This window comes from Protomyctophum parallelum (assembly GCF_964188405.1).
Source record: "Protomyctophum parallelum genome assembly, chromosome: 17".
NCBI lineage: Eukaryota > Metazoa > Chordata > Actinopteri > Myctophiformes > Myctophidae > Protomyctophum > Protomyctophum parallelum.
The window spans coordinates 30,840,631-30,858,976 of NC_139719.1; the positions used below are offsets into that span (position 1 = coordinate 30,840,631).

General features: G+C 42.5%; 1 protein-coding gene across 2 annotated transcripts; it reads right to left on the reverse strand.

The window, feature by feature from the left end:
• Positions 1 to 1,652: 1,652 nt before the first annotated feature.
• Positions 1,653 to 11,626, reverse strand: LOC310874119 (DNA excision repair protein ERCC-6-like). 2 transcript variants are annotated; one of them, XM_083786799.1, is made up of 10 exons: positions 11,537 to 11,626; positions 9,927 to 9,971; positions 8,649 to 8,970; positions 7,383 to 8,212; positions 7,130 to 7,244; positions 6,615 to 6,800; positions 5,676 to 6,019; positions 4,216 to 4,405; positions 1,947 to 3,581; positions 1,653 to 1,898 (listed from the first exon to the last, which is right to left on the reverse strand). In XM_083786799.1, the coding sequence occupies exons 1-10, from the start codon at positions 11,599 to 11,601 to the stop codon at positions 1,734 to 1,736; spliced, it is 3,897 nt and encodes a 1,298-aa protein (XP_083642925.1). In that variant the 5' UTR covers positions 11,602 to 11,626; the 3' UTR covers positions 1,653 to 1,733. The 2 variants fall into 2 exon arrangements, with proteins under 2 accessions (XP_083642925.1, XP_083642924.1); XM_083786798.1 differs by having other exon boundaries at positions 6,615 to 6,803.
• Between the last annotated feature and the right edge of the window lie 6,720 nt (positions 11,627 to 18,346).

The window sequence follows — 18,346 nt, forward strand, 5'->3', positions numbered from 1 at the left end:
GCGTGGTATGATTATACAAGGAAAATGATATCTGCGATTACAAATGTTTAACTGGTTGTCATCCGTTTCTTGGAACTGGAGACCTCTGCGTGTCCATTTTCCCACGTCCCCCTCTTCCTCATGTCTGCAGAATGTCTGGTTCTAAACGGGATCAGACATAAAACTACAGAAGGCGCTGCTAATCCATTCACAACTCAGCAGAAACTTAAACCCGATTCCTGGTTTTCAACGCTATGGACCAGGGCTACTTTTCAACCAACTTCGTCTATGCAGCAATAGCATAGCCTACTGGTGATAGACCTAGGACGGTAACTCATTCAAGAGAGAAGAGACCAGATATAAAAATACAGTGATCGTGTATGGCTTCTCAGAAGCCGCGACCCTCTTTCTCTCAACCTTGTCTTCATTGTAGTTACTTACTGGCTGTCCTGTCCTGTCCTCTGGTGTTGTGATGTGACGACTGATGCGCAGAAATCCAATCCAGGTGGTACTGGTCCTAGTGGCGATGGGCCGGCTCTAAGGTTGACTCCCATCTGTAACAATGGAATGCGGATGGATGGATGGAAGTGCTCATTCTATCTCAATGGGATAGTTTCAATGTTTGGAACTATATAGCACATAAGAAGATTCACCCCGGTGCGTGTCCGTTTTTCCTCCCGGAATTTTCCCCAGTGAGGGGGGATAACTTTGTAATATGCTATTGGCTGTTTGTATTCTTTTTGGAAAAATATAAAAAGATACTCCTGTGGAAAGGATATATTATTTTACTTATATTGACCCTATAAACAATTTAGTATTATTTAGTATATGTAAGGTTTTGCCCAGTCAAATACTGGTACCCCACATATCCTACAACAACTTCTGTGAACAGACTTCACTGTAGTAGCTTTTCATAAATTATATTTGTACTTGGGCTGTCTGTCATGAAAGTTTATAGTTAGAGAAATTCAAATATGAACACTCATTAGTGACAAAGACGCCGTCGCCAACATTATAGAATATAGTCAGATCACATAAATCATACAATGTGCCAAGTGCTAATAGTTTAGCTCTGGTGTAGCTTTTTAATTTAATGATTAATCTCTCAAACATGATTCAACTTTGTTACAAGATTTGTTCTGTTGGGTTAAGTTTCAGTAAAGCAGTTAATTTCTTTAAAATGTATAGATAGTTCCATTTTACTGTACTCTCAAAAAGACTAAGACCTACAAATAGAATTACAAAAGTTTATTTTCTCTTCACAAACAAGACATAAAAAATGGACAGGACTTACATTTTGTTCTTAAATTAAAGAATGTGCAAAATATGTACTTTTCAGGAGATGGAAGAAAATAAAAGTAGCCGTGGATCCAATACAATCATCTAATTCTAAGCTCTCAGATCAAGTTGTGAGCTTGCCTTGTAGCCATTTTGTTAACTGTGCGACACAGTACTGTACTATGACAAAATAGTGAGATTACCCATTCTTGTCCTACCAAAATATTTCGAATTACTAATTAACACCAATTCTGTAAGATGTCAACACCGTCAGCTATGCCATCTTATTAAAACAGTGGGAAATTGCCATTAGATGGTTAGTTAACACTTTCATCTTCTAAAATAAAATGTCCTGGCCTAATTGCAGAAATAATAAAATGTCCTGGCCTAAAGTGTCACAATTCTCAAGAATGGGAAATATACAAGGTTTCTGACAGGCAATAAAATTAGTTTAAATGTAATGTTATTGGCTGGTTTCATAAGTCCATGTCATCATCAGAAGCAGATTCTGCATTAGTGGCATCAATCCACTCAGTGCCTTCACTGTCCTCATCTGCCTCAATCTCCTCCTTGGAGTCTTCACGGTCCTTTCTTGTGCTGCTCTCTTCTTCTTCTTCATCATCCTCCACATCTTCACGGTCCTCTCTTGTGCTGCTCTCGTCTTCATCATCACTGTCCTCTCCCTCCACATCTTCACTGTCCTCTCTTGTGCTGCTCTCGTCTTCATCATCCTCCACATCTTCCACCAATGATCTAATCAGAGAGCGCCTAGAGGCCACAGAGGCGTTCCCTGCAGAGCTCATCCTGGACCTTGAGCCGAGTGGGGCGGATCTGAGTGGAGTGGAACTGGAAGCTCCCAGTTCTGGAGCAAACGATTCATCCAACGGGCCAATAACGGGCTGGTGGACGTGGTCATCTTCCTCCTCTTCACTGTCGTCACTGTAAAGAATGGCTGCCTTCTTCTTAGTCGTTATAAACGAGTCTGCAGATTGATCTGTCTCAGAGACACAGGAGCCATTGACACTCGCATGCCCTCTTCCCACCGATGACCTAATCAGAGAGCGCATAGAGGCTACAGAGTCATTCCCTCCACAGCTCATCCTGGACCTTGAGCCGAGTGGGGCGGATCTGAGTGGAGTGGAACTGGAAGGCGAAGCTACCAGTTCTGGAGTAAACGATTCATCCATCAGGCCAATAATGGGCTGGTGGATAGGGTCATCTTCCTCCTCGTCGCTGTCTATCACAGCTGCCTTCTTCTTGGTCGTTATAAACGAGACTGCAGATTGATCCATCTCAGAGACACAGGAGGCATTGACACTCGCATGCCCTCTTCCCAGATTGAGTGACTTATCCACATCGAAACTGCCCTCTAACTGAAGACGGGAGAGCAACTTCCTCTCCTGGGCTTCAACTTTCTCTTCGTCCAGGTCTTCACCCTCGAACATGTCGCCATCGCTGTCCTCCAGCTGAAGGACGAAGTCACCATGTTGGGGGGACTCATTGTATGAGTTCATTTCACTGTCTTCATTCATACTCAACACTGCAGACAACTGCAGGACAGACAGTCTTTTATTCTTCAGAGAGATGCCAGTGTCCTTAGTTATCGACGAGTCCATGACCTCACTAATGGCGGCATCGCTTTCCTCTAACCCACTTGGAACCCCATTGAAAGACACATCCCTGGCTGAAGCACCGCCAAGGCTGGCATCCTTCATTGAAGTGTCCATGACCTCACTAAAGGGCGCATCCTGTGCCTTGACCCCACACAGAACTCCATTCAAGGACACATCTCTGGGTGAGTCATGTTTCTCTTCAGCCTGGTTCTCTGCAACACTATCATCCAAAGTGATGTTGACCATCTGCACGCCGTCATGGTGCTCCCCCGCAGGACCAGACTGAAATGCCACATCTCTCAGTGATGGTTTGCCTTCTTCCACCGATCCAACAGCCGGAATCTCGTCAACACTTGCATCCATGCTGTCATCGATAATCTGTATACTCTCACTTTGGGCACCATCTTCTTGCTCTTCATAAGCTCCAGACTGGTCGAGGTCCACTACAACAGGCGAGTGTCCGAGTTCGTCATCATACTTATAGCGAGGGGAGGGCGGGGACTTTGCAATCTCTCGTTGTTCATTTAACTTTGCCGCTCCATTCTGACCCATTTGTCTCAGCCAGGCTGGCTCTGTGCTTGCACCCATGCTCTCCGCCAGCTGAGCATGCAGCTCGGACTCAACCCTCATACGTTCCTGTGCCTTCTGGACCCTTGTCTCGATGTACTGAGCCTGTTCATCCTCGGGGTCCTCGTCATCGCAGTTGGCCACCTCAAGAATCAAGATAAATAAGGTTTATTGTCAGTACCTTTACAGGTTCAAGCAGTGCAAGTGTGGATGTCCGCGAGACACTGTTAAACAAATTAGGGATGCACCGAATGGGAAATTCTTGTCCGAAACCGAATATAGGAAACAGTTGGCCGAAAACAGATATATATATATATATATACACACACACATAATGTTTACCAGTTTTTGTATCACTGCCGTCATGGCCATACCTTTGTTGTAGAGCTACATAATGGCAACAGACATGATTACAATTTCATCACATCACCAAAACAGTAAGTTACGAAAGGTAACCCCGGTTGACATTTGACTATTCAGTTTTGGCTCTGAAAATCTACCGAACCGAACACAGAATATGCATTTTTGCCACTATACGGCCGAATAGTATTCGGTGCATCCCTACATAATAAATAAGAGTGTAAAAGTGTCCAAAATGAAAAACGATGAACCCTTTTCATATCACAGTAAATTAAGAAATTTTGGTTACCAACTACTTCATTTAGACGAGAACCACCTGGAACTACCTCAAGGACCACTGGTGGTCCCTAGAACACTGGTTGAAAACCACTGTCAACCTTTTTCCATGTCAAGGATCCCCAGAAACATCAAGAACTACCTGCGAGAACATGAGATCGTGGTCAGTGATGCCAAACATCTCCATGGAGTGCAGGTGAGCTATGTGCTCATCCAGCTCGGGGTCCGTCATGCGGTGCCTGGAGTGGAGTTCCTGCAGCAGAATCTGAGTGTTGGAGGACCGTGTCTCCTCCAGGCTGAAGAGCTCCTTCAGTTCCTGCTTGCTGAAGTACCTGTGAAGATAAATGTATGCATTCTTATCTTACAGTGTCATTAAAATGAAACTGGTCACACTCTGGACGTGGCTCTGTTCAGTCATATATTCCAATAGGAACGGGAGGAACTAAAGGCCTATTCACAGTCTGGATTTTCGGTGGTGAGGTGACCACCGCTCCGGTGGTGAGCTGACCACCGGAGCTGAAATAACGTTGAGCGGTGGTGAGTAAAAACAGAGAGAAGGGCTGGAGCGGTGGCGGTGGTTTGCTCTTCACCGCGGCTCGTGACGTCATGTTGTAGTTCGGTGGTCACCTAACCACCGAAAATCCAGACTATGTATGAGCCTTAAGTCTAAGTAAGGTCACACTCTGCTCTGCACTCTGTCTCTGCTCGGCAAATTGTCTTGATACAACTTGTGACTAGAAACTCGACCGGCCTTTGGCCGGTCTCGATTCTAGTTCCACACGTTGTTGTCACCCTTGCAATGTTGTACTGGCAATTGTAGTGAGCAAGGAAGGTGTTGGTGTGAGTAATGAGTGTGATTGATGCACACAATAGTGTAAATGCAGATGGGAAGTACCGTAGATGGAAATAAGATAGCATTTGTTGTGTATTGTCATGTAATGTATGACAGTGTTTGTAGCAAAGAGTACTGTATTTAACTGTACCGTACCATAATACTGTATGCAGTAGCACACTGTATTGTACCGTACCATATGCTGTACTTTACCGTAATGTACCATACCATACTGTGCTGTATTATACTGTATGGTACAGTATGAAACGGTACAGTATGAAATAGTACACTGGTACAGTATGGTACCGTACGAGTATAGTACATTCCAGTACGGTATGAAACTGTACTGTGCCAGACTGTTCTGTACCATGGTGTACTGTAGCGCACAGTACCATATTGTACTGTGCTTGTCTGTTCTGTACTGTGCACACTGCACTGCAGCCTGGTGTGTGTGTGGTCCAATCGGTGTTGGGGAGAAAAGGGGGAGGGATGTGGTGATGATTATGACAGTCACCACTTAAGTGAGTAGGCCACTTCCTGGATTGTGCAATAAGGCAATGTATGCTATTGCTTACTGGACAAAATGTGAAGATGTTGCGGGCAGACTACTTATCAATGGTGGTGAAAGTGTGGAGGCATTTGAACGTGCGTGGGCTGAGAGAAGAGGTCCCAAAGCTGTGGCTCCATCCATGGAGTGGGGTTTCAATTGTGTAGCAAGAGATTGGCACTATAATAAAATTGAATATAAAATGTATAATCCCATAGCCTACCTGAAAGGGTTCTTCTTGTCACCTGTGGTTTGTCTGATCAGGGAGTCTTTGAAGACCTGACGCCTATAGATCTTCTCCTCCACTGTGCCACAGGTGATGAGCCGGTAGATCACCACATTTTGCTTTTGCCCAATGCGGTACGCGCGATCCACTGCCTGGGCGTCGGTGGCAGGGTTCCAGCTGGGGTCATAAATCACCACGCGGTTGGCAGAGGTCAGCGTGATGCCGACACCGCCCACTTGGGTGGTCAGCAGGAAGACAGAGTAGCGTCCATCTTTCTGGAACCTCTGGATGAGCCTCTCCCTCTCATCCATCTTGTTGATCGTGCCATCCAGCCTCATAACCTTACAACCAACAACATTACCGTTTAATCATTCTGCAGGCTACAGTACATATACAAGCTCACAGCATCGCAACATATTGTGCGCTTTTAGAACAAAATAATCACACCTGTGTGAAGTGAGGGGCGCTCTTATCATACAGTCAGTCAACAGGAATTTAATCTTTGCGCAGGACAACATAAGCCGACTTGCTCATCTACATATAGGAATTTTAATGTTTGTGTAAGACAAAAATCTACACCTACATCTTTGCAAATTGGTACCCATGGCCAAATGCATATCAATTCTTGACATGAAAATGTTTGAGAACCACTGAATTAGAGTACCAAGAAACCAACTAGGCTAGACATGAAATCTATGGTGAACAAACAGCATACCTAGTACTCAACATGAAAATTACAGTTATTTATCAATAATCATATGTGATTTTTGGTGGATTGGATATGGTCCAGTTTGCAATTAGTTTTTACATTATTGTTACAACACAATATCATCACTACAATACAGATGGATGTATTTCGGCAAATATAATCAATCATATTTGATTTAATCCAGCAAAAAGGCCAGCAAAAAGAAACAAAATAAAAATAGTGCACACCTTGAATCCCCTGTTAGTAAGGACTCGCTGGAGAATGTCCAGCACCTTCCGGAAACGTGCAAAGACGAGGGTCCGGTGACCTTCTTCCCTGAGCCTCTGGAGGAGCTGCAGGAGGAACATCATCTTCCCAGACTCAGAGATGAGTGTTTCGTCTGAGATGCCCTCAATGCTGCTTCCTCCAGTTTCCTGCTGGTAGGGTCGTCATGACATTCAGTTGACTATTCATTTTAGCATTGAAACTTAACATTTCCATTTGCTTTGTAAACAAAAGATTCCACAGGGAAGATATAGTATGAAAATAACAACAAAGCCCAATATGAAATGACCGACGATACAATAAATCAAAATAAATAATGCACTATGGAAAAAAAATTAAGTTTTATCCGAAATGCCCAACGAAGGGATGCCAGTTTGAAAATGGTTGCAAGAGCGTGAACAAAGATGTTGAAATAATGATAGCAAATACAGTATAACAATTGAATTCTAATGATTGTGCAAAAAGTATAGGGACCTACCTGCTGGTCCACAGACAAGCATTCCTCCAGGCCCAGCTCAGCAACAGCTTTAGTAGAGAGCAACCTTGGGTGGTCACACACCTTCTTCAGGACAGTAAGTTCAGCCAGAGGTGACCTGTTAGTAGGGTTGTCGAGATTAGCCACTTAGTAAAAGCTATATACTTAGTTTGACCAATGTACCCCAAGGGATGGTGTCAACTGTGACACCATAAAAGTACTAAAGTAGCATAAAGATGTGTGTTGACAGGCCTACCTGGTTGTTGTGAGCAGCTCTTTGATGTGGTCAAGGGATAAGAACTGGTTGTATATGTCTTCCTGTATCTTGCTCAGGTATGTCCACACAACAAGGTCATTCTTTCTCGTCAATTTAGGCATGACTGCACCGCCTGATTTGGTTTTAGCATTTGTGGTTTGGCTGTTGTTGGGGTCTATGTGTTCTTCTTCATTCATGGCTTCTTTAGCGGCCTGTTTCTTCTGGACCTCTGCTTTGGTCCTCCTTAGAAAATATGGTCTGATGGTCGTCATGAGGTTCTCAGACATTTTAGCTCCCAGGGCTTTCTCTCCTGGAGTGGCATCCTTCTCCCTGGCCCTGGTGATGGGGTTCTCGTACTCTGATTTGAAGGTTTTTGCCGCGCCAAGGAGAGAGCCCTGTAAGGCAAAATCAAACAGAGCCCACAGCTCTCGCAGGTTGTTCTGCACAGGGGTTCCTGTGAGCAGAATGCGGTTTTTCGCCGGTACAGCATGGGCACTTTTGGCGGTTTTTGTGGAGGAGCACTTTATCTTATGTGCCTCATCCAGGATCATGTAGTCCCACTTGAACTCCCGGCCGTAGTGAGATGCCAGCTGCTCCCAGTTGTTTATCAGCATATTGTACGTGGTGATGATCACGCCGTCACGTCTCTGGACCTTCTCCAAATTCCTGTTTCGCTCCGTTTTGCTACTGCCATGGAACTCCTTCACTCTCATTCCAGGGGTCCACTTGTTGAACTCCTTTGTCCAATTGGTGATCAGGGAAGTGGGCATGACGAGGAGGGTATGTTTGACATGCCCATCATCGTACATGCCCGATAAGAATGAGATGATCTGGATGTAGGGGTGAAAGATTAAAGATTTGATTTCAGTAATTGAATAATCAGTTTAGTGATGTATCATGTCAACATTTCTGGTAAGCCTATGTAAACAGAGCCAACAGCATTGGTGAGTTGAAAAGCCTATGGTGAAAAACTTGAATTTGACTAATACCGTAAGTGGCATGGTCATCGGGGGAAAAATTTAAAAAATGCAGCGCTAAACTTTGGCCGTTCCCTGCAGCACAGGATATACGGATAAACTGAACCAATATACGATTGCTTGGTGAGTTTTTGCCAGGAACACACATTCAAGGGGTTCAGATAACTTGAGCATTTTGAGTTATCAGCATATTAGTATTAAAAATGAAATGCATAGATGAATTGATTGAATAATAAAAGATTATATCGAGAGATTAATCAACGAAAATAATCATTCGTTGCAGCCGTACCTGGATGGTTTTGCCAAGACCCATGTCATCAGCCAGGATACCGCCTTTATGCCCATCCCGGTACAGACCATAGAGGAATGATACACCATCTCTCTGATAGTCGTACAGTTTGTCATGCAGGTCCTTGTACAGTGAAAGGCCATTGATTGTCACAAACTCTTCATCTTCACTATCATCCGCTTGTTCTGCCAGGATGTCCTCTATTCTATTCATTCTCCCCTTGAGTTTTTCACTGGGAAGTATTTTGTAGGCCTTCTTGAACTCCTCCAGGCATTTGGACATATCTCCCACTTTGGCAGCGGCTTTCCCGTCCTTCATATGCCTGGAAAATCAAAGCATTACAGTTATGTATTCACCAGCATGTTGCATGACTCAGTGGTTCCCATCACATACACAAAATAGCTACTGTATTATGTTATAGGGTAATTGATTCTATATGACAAGTTGGACTGATATCACATTTTAGAATATACAGGCAGACAGTGGATAAATGCAAGTCATGATTTGTGCAACCCATTTAAATCAACGCAACTCTAGATAAGATGAATGGGTGTACTACCTCAAACAGACACGGCCACATTCCCCCTTAGTCCCCATAGACGGCACCCCAGGATGAGAAACACTGAAACCTTAGGACAGTGTGGCCCCTATCTGCCAACTCCCTCATTGTAAATTAACTTATTTAAGGGTTAAACACTGCAATGAATTAAAGATGAATAAAGATAAACAGATCCAACAACAATACAACATTTTGGATACATAAGATGGTTTTAGCAGGGCCAGGCGGATATTAGCCTTTTACATTTTATTGGATTGGCAATTATGCAGTTGATGCGTCCCGATTTTTAAACACTTTCAACCTGACGTGCCAGAATTTGGGCACGTTATAGGGCAGGCAAACATTTCAATTTTTTCAAAAGCTTTCTAAAATAGAAGATACAAGCTCAGAATGCATCATAACACGTAAGCTTGTATATAAACTATTTTTCAAAAATCTTTGAAGGATTGGGTGGTTAAATAAAGTTGTTCATTTATATTATTTGTTAACCGTTTTCAAGTATGGGTTTTTAAATCACTTTAGGACTTTACAAAATATTAGTAAAAACATTGGCAAGCAACAGCAGTGGTCTAGTAGACTAGGACTCTCCTAAATAGAGATCGGACCAGAAATCTGGCATCGGTTGGGCTCTAGCCTTAAGTTCACAGCTCTTTATGGACAACTATTTTCTTCCTAGGTCAGGCATTCATTTCTAGATCAGAAATTGATTGCATAGCTACCGATGATAGGCCTCCGTTTTCTCATCGAAGTCCAAAGTCAATGACCTGTCAAAAACAAAGAAAAGAACAATGTCAATGTCGGTAATACAGTTGAACACAAAGAACCATCTGATTCTGAATACTGTGTTGCATCCCTGAGATTTTCTTTCAAGTCTTTTCAAGGCTGTAAAGGTAAAAACATTTAAAAGAAAAAAAGAAGAAACAGCCAAACTTTAGAATGATTGCGACCCATGTAAAATAATTCCAGGAAAATATCACCAGACGTGCCGTCTAGTTTTTCACTGTGCACACTATATAACTTAATTGAGACTTCTAAAAAACACAGATTACGTTTCTAACTGTGCATTAAGTATAGTCGATACTCGATGACAGCCCATATACTACCCAGTCAGCCCATAGACACCCGATAAAAAAAAATTGTATATAGTATAGCATGCATATGAAAAGTTAAGATTACAATACTACGTGTGAAGTCTTTTATTTTCCTGAACTTACTCTGAAAAGGTCAGAATCATTAAGAAATATTGTTTACTCACAACATTGCCCACATGGCACTCATTGACTTCAATGCATTCCATTAAGCTCCACTTTGCCACCCGCTGCGTCGATGGTGCAGCTATGGCATACTTCTGTACATAACCTTGCTACTGATGAGCCATGGCAGGCATGCCATGCATATGGTATGCAGGCATATGATGACTCCAGAGGCATGGTTGCCTCTGGAGTCAGTGTGAGTGTGTGAACAATATCAATGTAAAATGGTAAATGGTGCATTTATATAGCGCCTTTATCCAAGGCGCTTTACATAGATTGTGCATTGCATTACATTCACCCATTCACACACACATTCATACACCGATGGCAGCGAAAACCATGCATGCAAGGCACCAACAACCACATCTGGAGCAATTAGGGGTTCAGTGTCTTGCTCAAGGACACTTCGACAGTAACTCTGGGGGAGCCCGGGTTCGAACTAGCAACCTTGCGGTTCCCATCCAGGCACTCTACCCCTGAGCCACCGCTCAGCACACGTTAAGTGGTTTTAATAATGGTGGCTCAATTCAGTCAGACAACTCTTAGAATGAATTTAGCATACATTTCATTGAGCATAGATGTATGAAGCATAGATTGGTGTCAGGCTCTGTCCCCATTCATTCCCTGTGTATGAATATACATTTTGATGAGATATAAGCCAAATAGAATTACGCTGTAGGGAATGAATTAAGACCCCATGCCGTGGGACCTAGAAACAGAGCCTACAGGTGGATGATGGTGAGGCAGTGGGATTTGCAAAGCAACTTCATGAGCAGCACAGCAGATAGGCAGCGAGGCAGAGCGGAGAGGCAGCAGCAGCAACCGCACAGCAGGAGAGAGAAGCCAGGAATGTCAGAGCGGCAGTTTAAATGAGCCACCCTGATCAGGTAGAGAGTGCACATGACTAGTCACCTGATCAGGTAGGCACGTTCACAAGTTGTCTGCCTGAACTAGCTACGGAGGCTTCGCATCACCAATGGTAAAAAATGTCAGCACTCGTGCAGGAAACCGGGTTCAAATCCAGGGCAGAAAGTTACATAGTGCAGCTTTAAGTGGCTAAATTATTCAGTACTTACTTCTCCAGTTTGGTAGAAATGCCATTGATGTATGGATCCATCTCGCTGTCCGCTGTTCTATGCATCTCGTCTTCTTTCTGTAAACAGAGGAGGCAATAGCTCTACAGTTACTTTATGATGCGTGTTTACATTAACACTTCAGGGTGGGAGACCTAGATGTAATTTATTCAACTAACTGCCTGTAGTAACTTCACAGGACTACTTTGAACTCAACTGCCATCCTGTGGGCGGGCAGGGTTAACATTCTAGGTTCACTGAACTGTTCAGTGAACTTTGTTTGTTCAACAAACAAAGTTGGTCTTGGAATGAGTGTGAGGGAAAATAAGTACAATGCATGAAACAACCTCTACAGCAGCACCACATGCGAAGTTGCACTCATTTAGGGTTAGAGTAGCCCTGAAACATGACTGCCATGATGATTATCATGACAGTCATGCAGAAACTTAGCCCTGTTTTTGGCGCTCGCTGCATTTACAAGATTTCCTCCGTATATATAAACATTCAGATTTCAAATATAAAGTACTCACAATTTGTCCCACGGGTGTTAGTAGCAGCGCCAGCGATTAGAATTGCTGCATCCCGCGTAGTTTAATAAAAAGCATTTTTGTCCGAGCTCCCCGGCTACTTTTTTCAAACGGGGTTCGTTTGGGAAATCCACAGTTGCACACCGGGAGCGCACTTGCCTATTAGTCTGTATTGGCAGCGCGGTCAGCGTACCTATATCGAACACACCGAGTGGCACCCTCCTCCCGACCGATAGGGGCGCGTAGTTGAAAGCCAATGGCAAAATAACACCTCGGATAAAAATGCTTTTTATTAAACAACGCGGGATGCAGAAATTCTAATCGCTGGAGCTGCTACTAACTAACACCCGTGGGACAAATTGTGAGTACTTTATATTTGAAATCTGAATGTTTATATATACGGAAATCTTGTAAATGCAGCGAGCGCAAAAAACAGGGTGAATTCTTCATGACTCTCGTATGAATACGAGACAAAAACCCTGACAAAATGTTAGAGAACCACTGGTTTCATATAATAAGCAGTACAATACATAGCCCCAGTGTGTTCCCTCACTACGCGCTGAGGGAACACACAACTACACATGAGTTGCAATAGTTAGTTCAACTTTAAACTACTCTGTGGATTGTGTCGAACAGAGAATAACGTGACAAATTCTAGCAGTTATATAACAAATAAACCCAATACGACAAACGACAAAACAAAAAGGCTTACCTTGAACCTACGACGGGGGGAAAAAAGCTGTTTTGCTTTGCTGAGCTCCAACTAGTAACTACACTACATACACTTCCGCAAGAAAACGAGTGCGAGTAGCCGTTTATTCCCGCCGGGTGACGCATTACGGCTATTTACCGGGTTGTTGTCCAATCAGCGGTAAGGAAAAGGCGCGTTGGGCGGGATCTAGTAACGCAGAACCAATGGGAACATTCCTCCCGCATTCATTATAACTATGGACTGAACATCCTATTTTTGTAATGTTAGATACTGCCATCTTCTGGTAAAAAAAGGGAAGACACCACAATAATTAACCTACTAAATTAGTATATCCTATTAATCCTGTTTTCTGTTACTCTAAATAGACAGATAGCTATATCTTGTGCCACCCCTTACCCCTAAACCTAATTAATTATTTGCCATTTTTTACTATTTTAAAACATTTAGAAATGGTTCAAAATAGCTGATCTACAAGCTCACAAAGTGTCGATGTAGATTGGCTAGTAGTAGAATCAGAATCAGAAAATCTTTATTGTCATTGTAGAAGACAACGAAATTAATTTACAATCCAGCCCAAGTGCATTTAAAACTAGAACTGCACTCTGTCGAGTGCATACTTGCTTGTTGCACACTAGTAGGCCATAAATGGCCAACTAGTGCGCAAGCAGAGCACGCAAGTACTTTCGACCGCTGTAGGTGTAACTATTTGTTACCTACCTACTTTATGCATATAAACACCTAGTATTATTAAGTATGGTTCAAGTTTCTATCTATATAACAAATACAGTTTTATCGATAGATAGGTAGATATATTCTGGATCCCTTTTTAGTTTTTTAAAGAAAAATAAATCATTGATATGTGATGAAAAAAAGGTATATAAATTGAATTAAAATATGTTATACAGTATAATTATTCTGTAAACGGTGGAATCTCAATATCTCTGTGAAGGAACGTTTGAAATGTCTAATTATTAGGTGTAACTATTTGCTACCTATCTACTTTATGCATGTAAACACCTAGAATTATGAAGTATGGTTCAAGTTTCTATCTTTATTTTCAAAGAAAAATAAATCATTGATATGTGATGAAAAAAAGTATATAAACTGAATTAAAATATATTATACAGTATAATTATTGTATTACTTATTGTAAATTGTCAATTGTTTTAAATGTATTTCATGTTGGACTATAGTGATATTAATACTAAATCATGATCAGAGTAATATGTGTCTCTAACTTCAATTTCTGTAATAATACTTTCACATTTGTTAAAATATACATGATCTAAAATACTTCCGTAATCTGTAGTTGGATTTGTATTTAAAGGTATATTCAGTGATTTCACTTAATTCAAATATCACTTATTTTTTTGTTTTGTTGTGATAATCCTCCCTACTATAGAGTGTGCTGGCCATATAAGGAGTTCCTCCCTGTCCCCAGTTAACCCCTGGGGGTCAAAAAACCTTAGGTTTCGTTTTTGACTCTCTATCCTGATTGGACGAAAGGCTGGGTCCCACAGCCAAAAACGAAACCTAAGGTTTTTTGAGTGAAATCACTGAATATACCTTTAATTGTTTAAAGCCTAATCTTGACATGTAGGTCTTTATACTTCTTTCTATCTCAGTATTATGGTCTTCATTGAAATCTCCTATTATCATAATTGCAGAAGTCGGAGATGATAGATACTTTTTTTTTTTTTTTTTTTAAGATATTTTTTTGCGGCTTACGCCTTTTATTGATTTTTTAAGGGACAGATAGTAGGCTGACAGGAAACGGGAGAGAGATGGGGGGATGACATGCGGTAAAGGCCGTGTCGGGTTCGGGAGTCGAACCCGCGGCACACCGCGACTGGATCACCAGTCCGGTGCCCAGACCGTTACGCTACGGCCTGGGCCGATGATAGATACTTTACCATGTTTTCGAGAAATGTGTTTAATTTCGAAAGGTCTGTTTTAGGTGATCTGTACATAAGAATGATATATAGATTTTTATTTTTTACATGTATACATATGTGTTCTACTTTTTCTAATATTCTGCTTTCAGTTTGAATTATTTCAATGGAAATATCTTCTTTTATAGCAAACATAACTCCCCCACCTATATCTTTTTCTCTGTCATTCCTGACTGTATTGTAATTCGTGTTCGTTGTTTTTAATTTAAAAGTAATGTTATTATTTTTCTTTACTGTGGTTACTTTGCGGCAAAAACCGTGACAGCCGTCCCGCCATTTGATGTTTATGCAAGAAAACAGCAAATCTGTGCCTGGTTTGCTGGGACCAGATTACACAAATGACCATATTTCTTACGTCATCATTGAGAGCTAGTCATACATATACACACCACGTACTCTGGTCCCAGCAGATCAGGCACAATTTGCTATTTTATTTTTACTGATTATATATAGTATACGTATGACTAGCTCTAAATGATGACGTAAGAGATATGGTCATTTGTGGTCGTTTGGTCCCAGCAAAACAGGCACAGATTTGATGTTTTTCTGCATAAACATCGAATGGCGGGACAGCTGTCACGGCGGAAGAGACCAGGCGAAATTATTACTTGCGCGCTCTGCTTGCGCAAGTAAAGACATAATACTCTATATAAAAAAAACATACATTAAGACATATTGCACAGTAAGTCCCTTTAGTTTCCTTAAGGATGCTGTTGGCTCTTCTGTTACAGTCAGTGTCTCTTGTAGAGGTCCTCCAGAGATGGAAGAAGACATGCCATGATCCTCTGGGCCGTGTTTATGACCCCCTGAAGTGACTTTCTTTCTGCCACCGTGCAGCTGAAAAACTGTGCAGCTGGAGAGATAGGTCAAAACTGACTCGATGGATCAGCGGTAGAAGGACAGTAGAACATTCTCCATTAGGCCCATTTTCCTCAGAGAAAATGTCTCTGTTGACCTTTTTACTGGAGCGCAGTAGGTAGTGTTTGTTTTCCAGGTCATGTTGTCAGAGATGTTCATGCCCAAGAACCTGAAGTCGGAGACCCTTTCCACCTCCTCTCCCTTGATGCAGATAGGCTGGATAGGCTGAATATTCTTCCTCCTAAAGCTCCTTGGTCTTGGAGGTGTTGAGAATGAGGTTGTTCATCTCACACCATTCTGACAGCGCTTGCACCTCTTCCCTATACGCAGTCTCATCCCCTTTTGCAATGAGTCCCACCACTGTTGTGTCATCCGCAAACTTGATGATGGCATTACTCGGATGGATGGGAGTACAGTCGTGGGTGTAGAGAGAGTGTAGAGTAGAAGGCTCAGCACACAGCCCTGTGGAGCACCAGTGCTGACGCTGAGTGCTGAGGAGAGATGGTGTCCTCACACTCTGAGGGCCGTCTGTCAGAAAGTGAGGCAGTGATGAGAGAGTCCCAACTCCAGCAGCTTGGGGATTAGTCTGCCCGCACAATGGTGTTGAACACAGAGCTAAAGTCTATGAAGAGTAGCCTGGCGTAGCTCCTTATTCTCTCCAAGTGGAGAGAATAATAACAATAATATGCTTCAATATTGCTTATATCGGGTATGTATATTTTACTTAATAGTTCAGGTGAATAGAAATAAATGTACTTTAAAATAACAGAGTGAAATAGCCAGACCATGAATGAAACAACTAGGATGATAAAAGATAATAAACTCTGGTTTAATTGTTATTTTGAATAATGCCAGTGCACGCCAACTTTCACGCCTCTCAGCAGAGTTTAAAGTGCAATTTGGTGTCACTGATACTAGTCAAGTCAAGTCAATTGTATTTATATAGCTCATTTAAAAACAACAGCAGTTTACCCAAAGTGCTTTACAGAACAAATATTCATAGTGCAGATATAGTAAAAACAATAGCAATAGTACAAACATGACTCAATAATTAAACAGGCTAAGCAAAACAAAATAACAACAAAACAGCAAACAGCAACATACGTACAAAAAAACCCATCAAGCTAGGTTAAAGGCCAGACTAGCCTGAGCTAACGTGTTAGGTTTCTGGTCTAGAGGGGCGGGTCGCGGCTCAGATTTGCGCACGCTCTGATTGGATCTCATCGATCTGTCCGTCACCCCCGGCCCCTCCTCTCCCCCTAGTGCAGCGCTACGTCACATCATTTGGAGCGACGCCCACCCGGAAGGGTTGACTCTCACTTTTAGACCAGAGCGGCCAATGCGTTCCTCCAGGCTTTCAATTTTTGCACCAACAAAAATGAAAGCCTGGTACCGAGGCTAAAGGCCAGACTAAAAAGATAGGTTTGTATTTGGATTTAAAAATCTAAAGCAGGGGTACTCAACTGGCGGACCGCGGTCCACGACCGGACCGCGGACCACCTCTCTGCGGACCCTAGGCAAAAAAATAATAATCTCTCTCCTAAGCTCAGGCCAGGCCAGCCACAGTCAATTTCAATTCAATTCAGGCAGTGTTGCTGCAGCACAACTACATTGTGTGTCTTATGTTAATGGAGGGAAGAAGTTAATAATATAAATAACATCAGATGGTACATTTCTCATGTGAAATTGCTGCAAAGGCCCCCAAAATGTCCCCCAAGGGCCCCCAAAATTATGGCGCGCGCTATGCGCGCGCGCAGTGTGATTTGGATTTGGAGTTCCACTCCGGGCCTGCACTCTGCACCCCATTATTGGTTGGTTGGAAGGGGATCTGATTTGTATAAGCTTGGCTTGACCATACTAAACGGGCATAGAGCCCCGCTCTCCGATGGACGCAGCGCATGAGGCCGGACCTCGGTCTTATTCAAAGAAATATTTGTGGACCTTCATAATTTCTAGTTGAGGACCCCTGATCTAAAGGGTGGGGCTAGCTTTAATGTGAAAAAGAAGAAAGAACTAAACATTAAGAAATTGTTGTTTTTCAGATAGCAGAGAGTGACAGGAAACAGGGAGAGAGACAGGGAATGACATGTTGCAAAAGTCGTCAGGATCAGGAATCAAACCTGCGGCTCACTGTCAGGCTACATTAGTGCCTATACGTGTATATGTGGTAGGCACCTTAACCACTAGACCAAGTACACTCCAGGTCTTACAAGCACAGAGAGTAGAATGGCAGTTTGGATAATCCACAGAGATGCTCTGCCCTCCAGAGGCAGCTGGCCAACAACTCCCTCCATCCCATTCCATCTCACAACCTGACAATCAAACAAACAACAAGTTAATCTAATCTTGCAATACAAGATAATGCCAGCTACTCATGTACCCACAAATCTACATGTATACAGGCTACATGTAAATTTGTACGTCTACGTACACTACACACACAACACACATGCACACACTATCTTGTGCTGTCGATTTGCATTCGAGCAGCCTACTTTACTCTACTTCAAACTCAGTTTCCCCATATGCCTTTTGATTCTTGCATATACAGTATTCTTAGATAAAATCATATTCTATACTTGAAAATGCGCCATGAAGCCTTCATAATTAATTCTCACTATAGTGGATCCGCCATCCTCAGAGAGTGTACAAATTAAACAAAATGTACGCGCCTGCGGTAAGGGCCATTTGGTTACATTTGTGCACTCTGTGTTAAATTAGACCAGACACAGACCCCACCCTACAACATCCTTCTATATGGGTT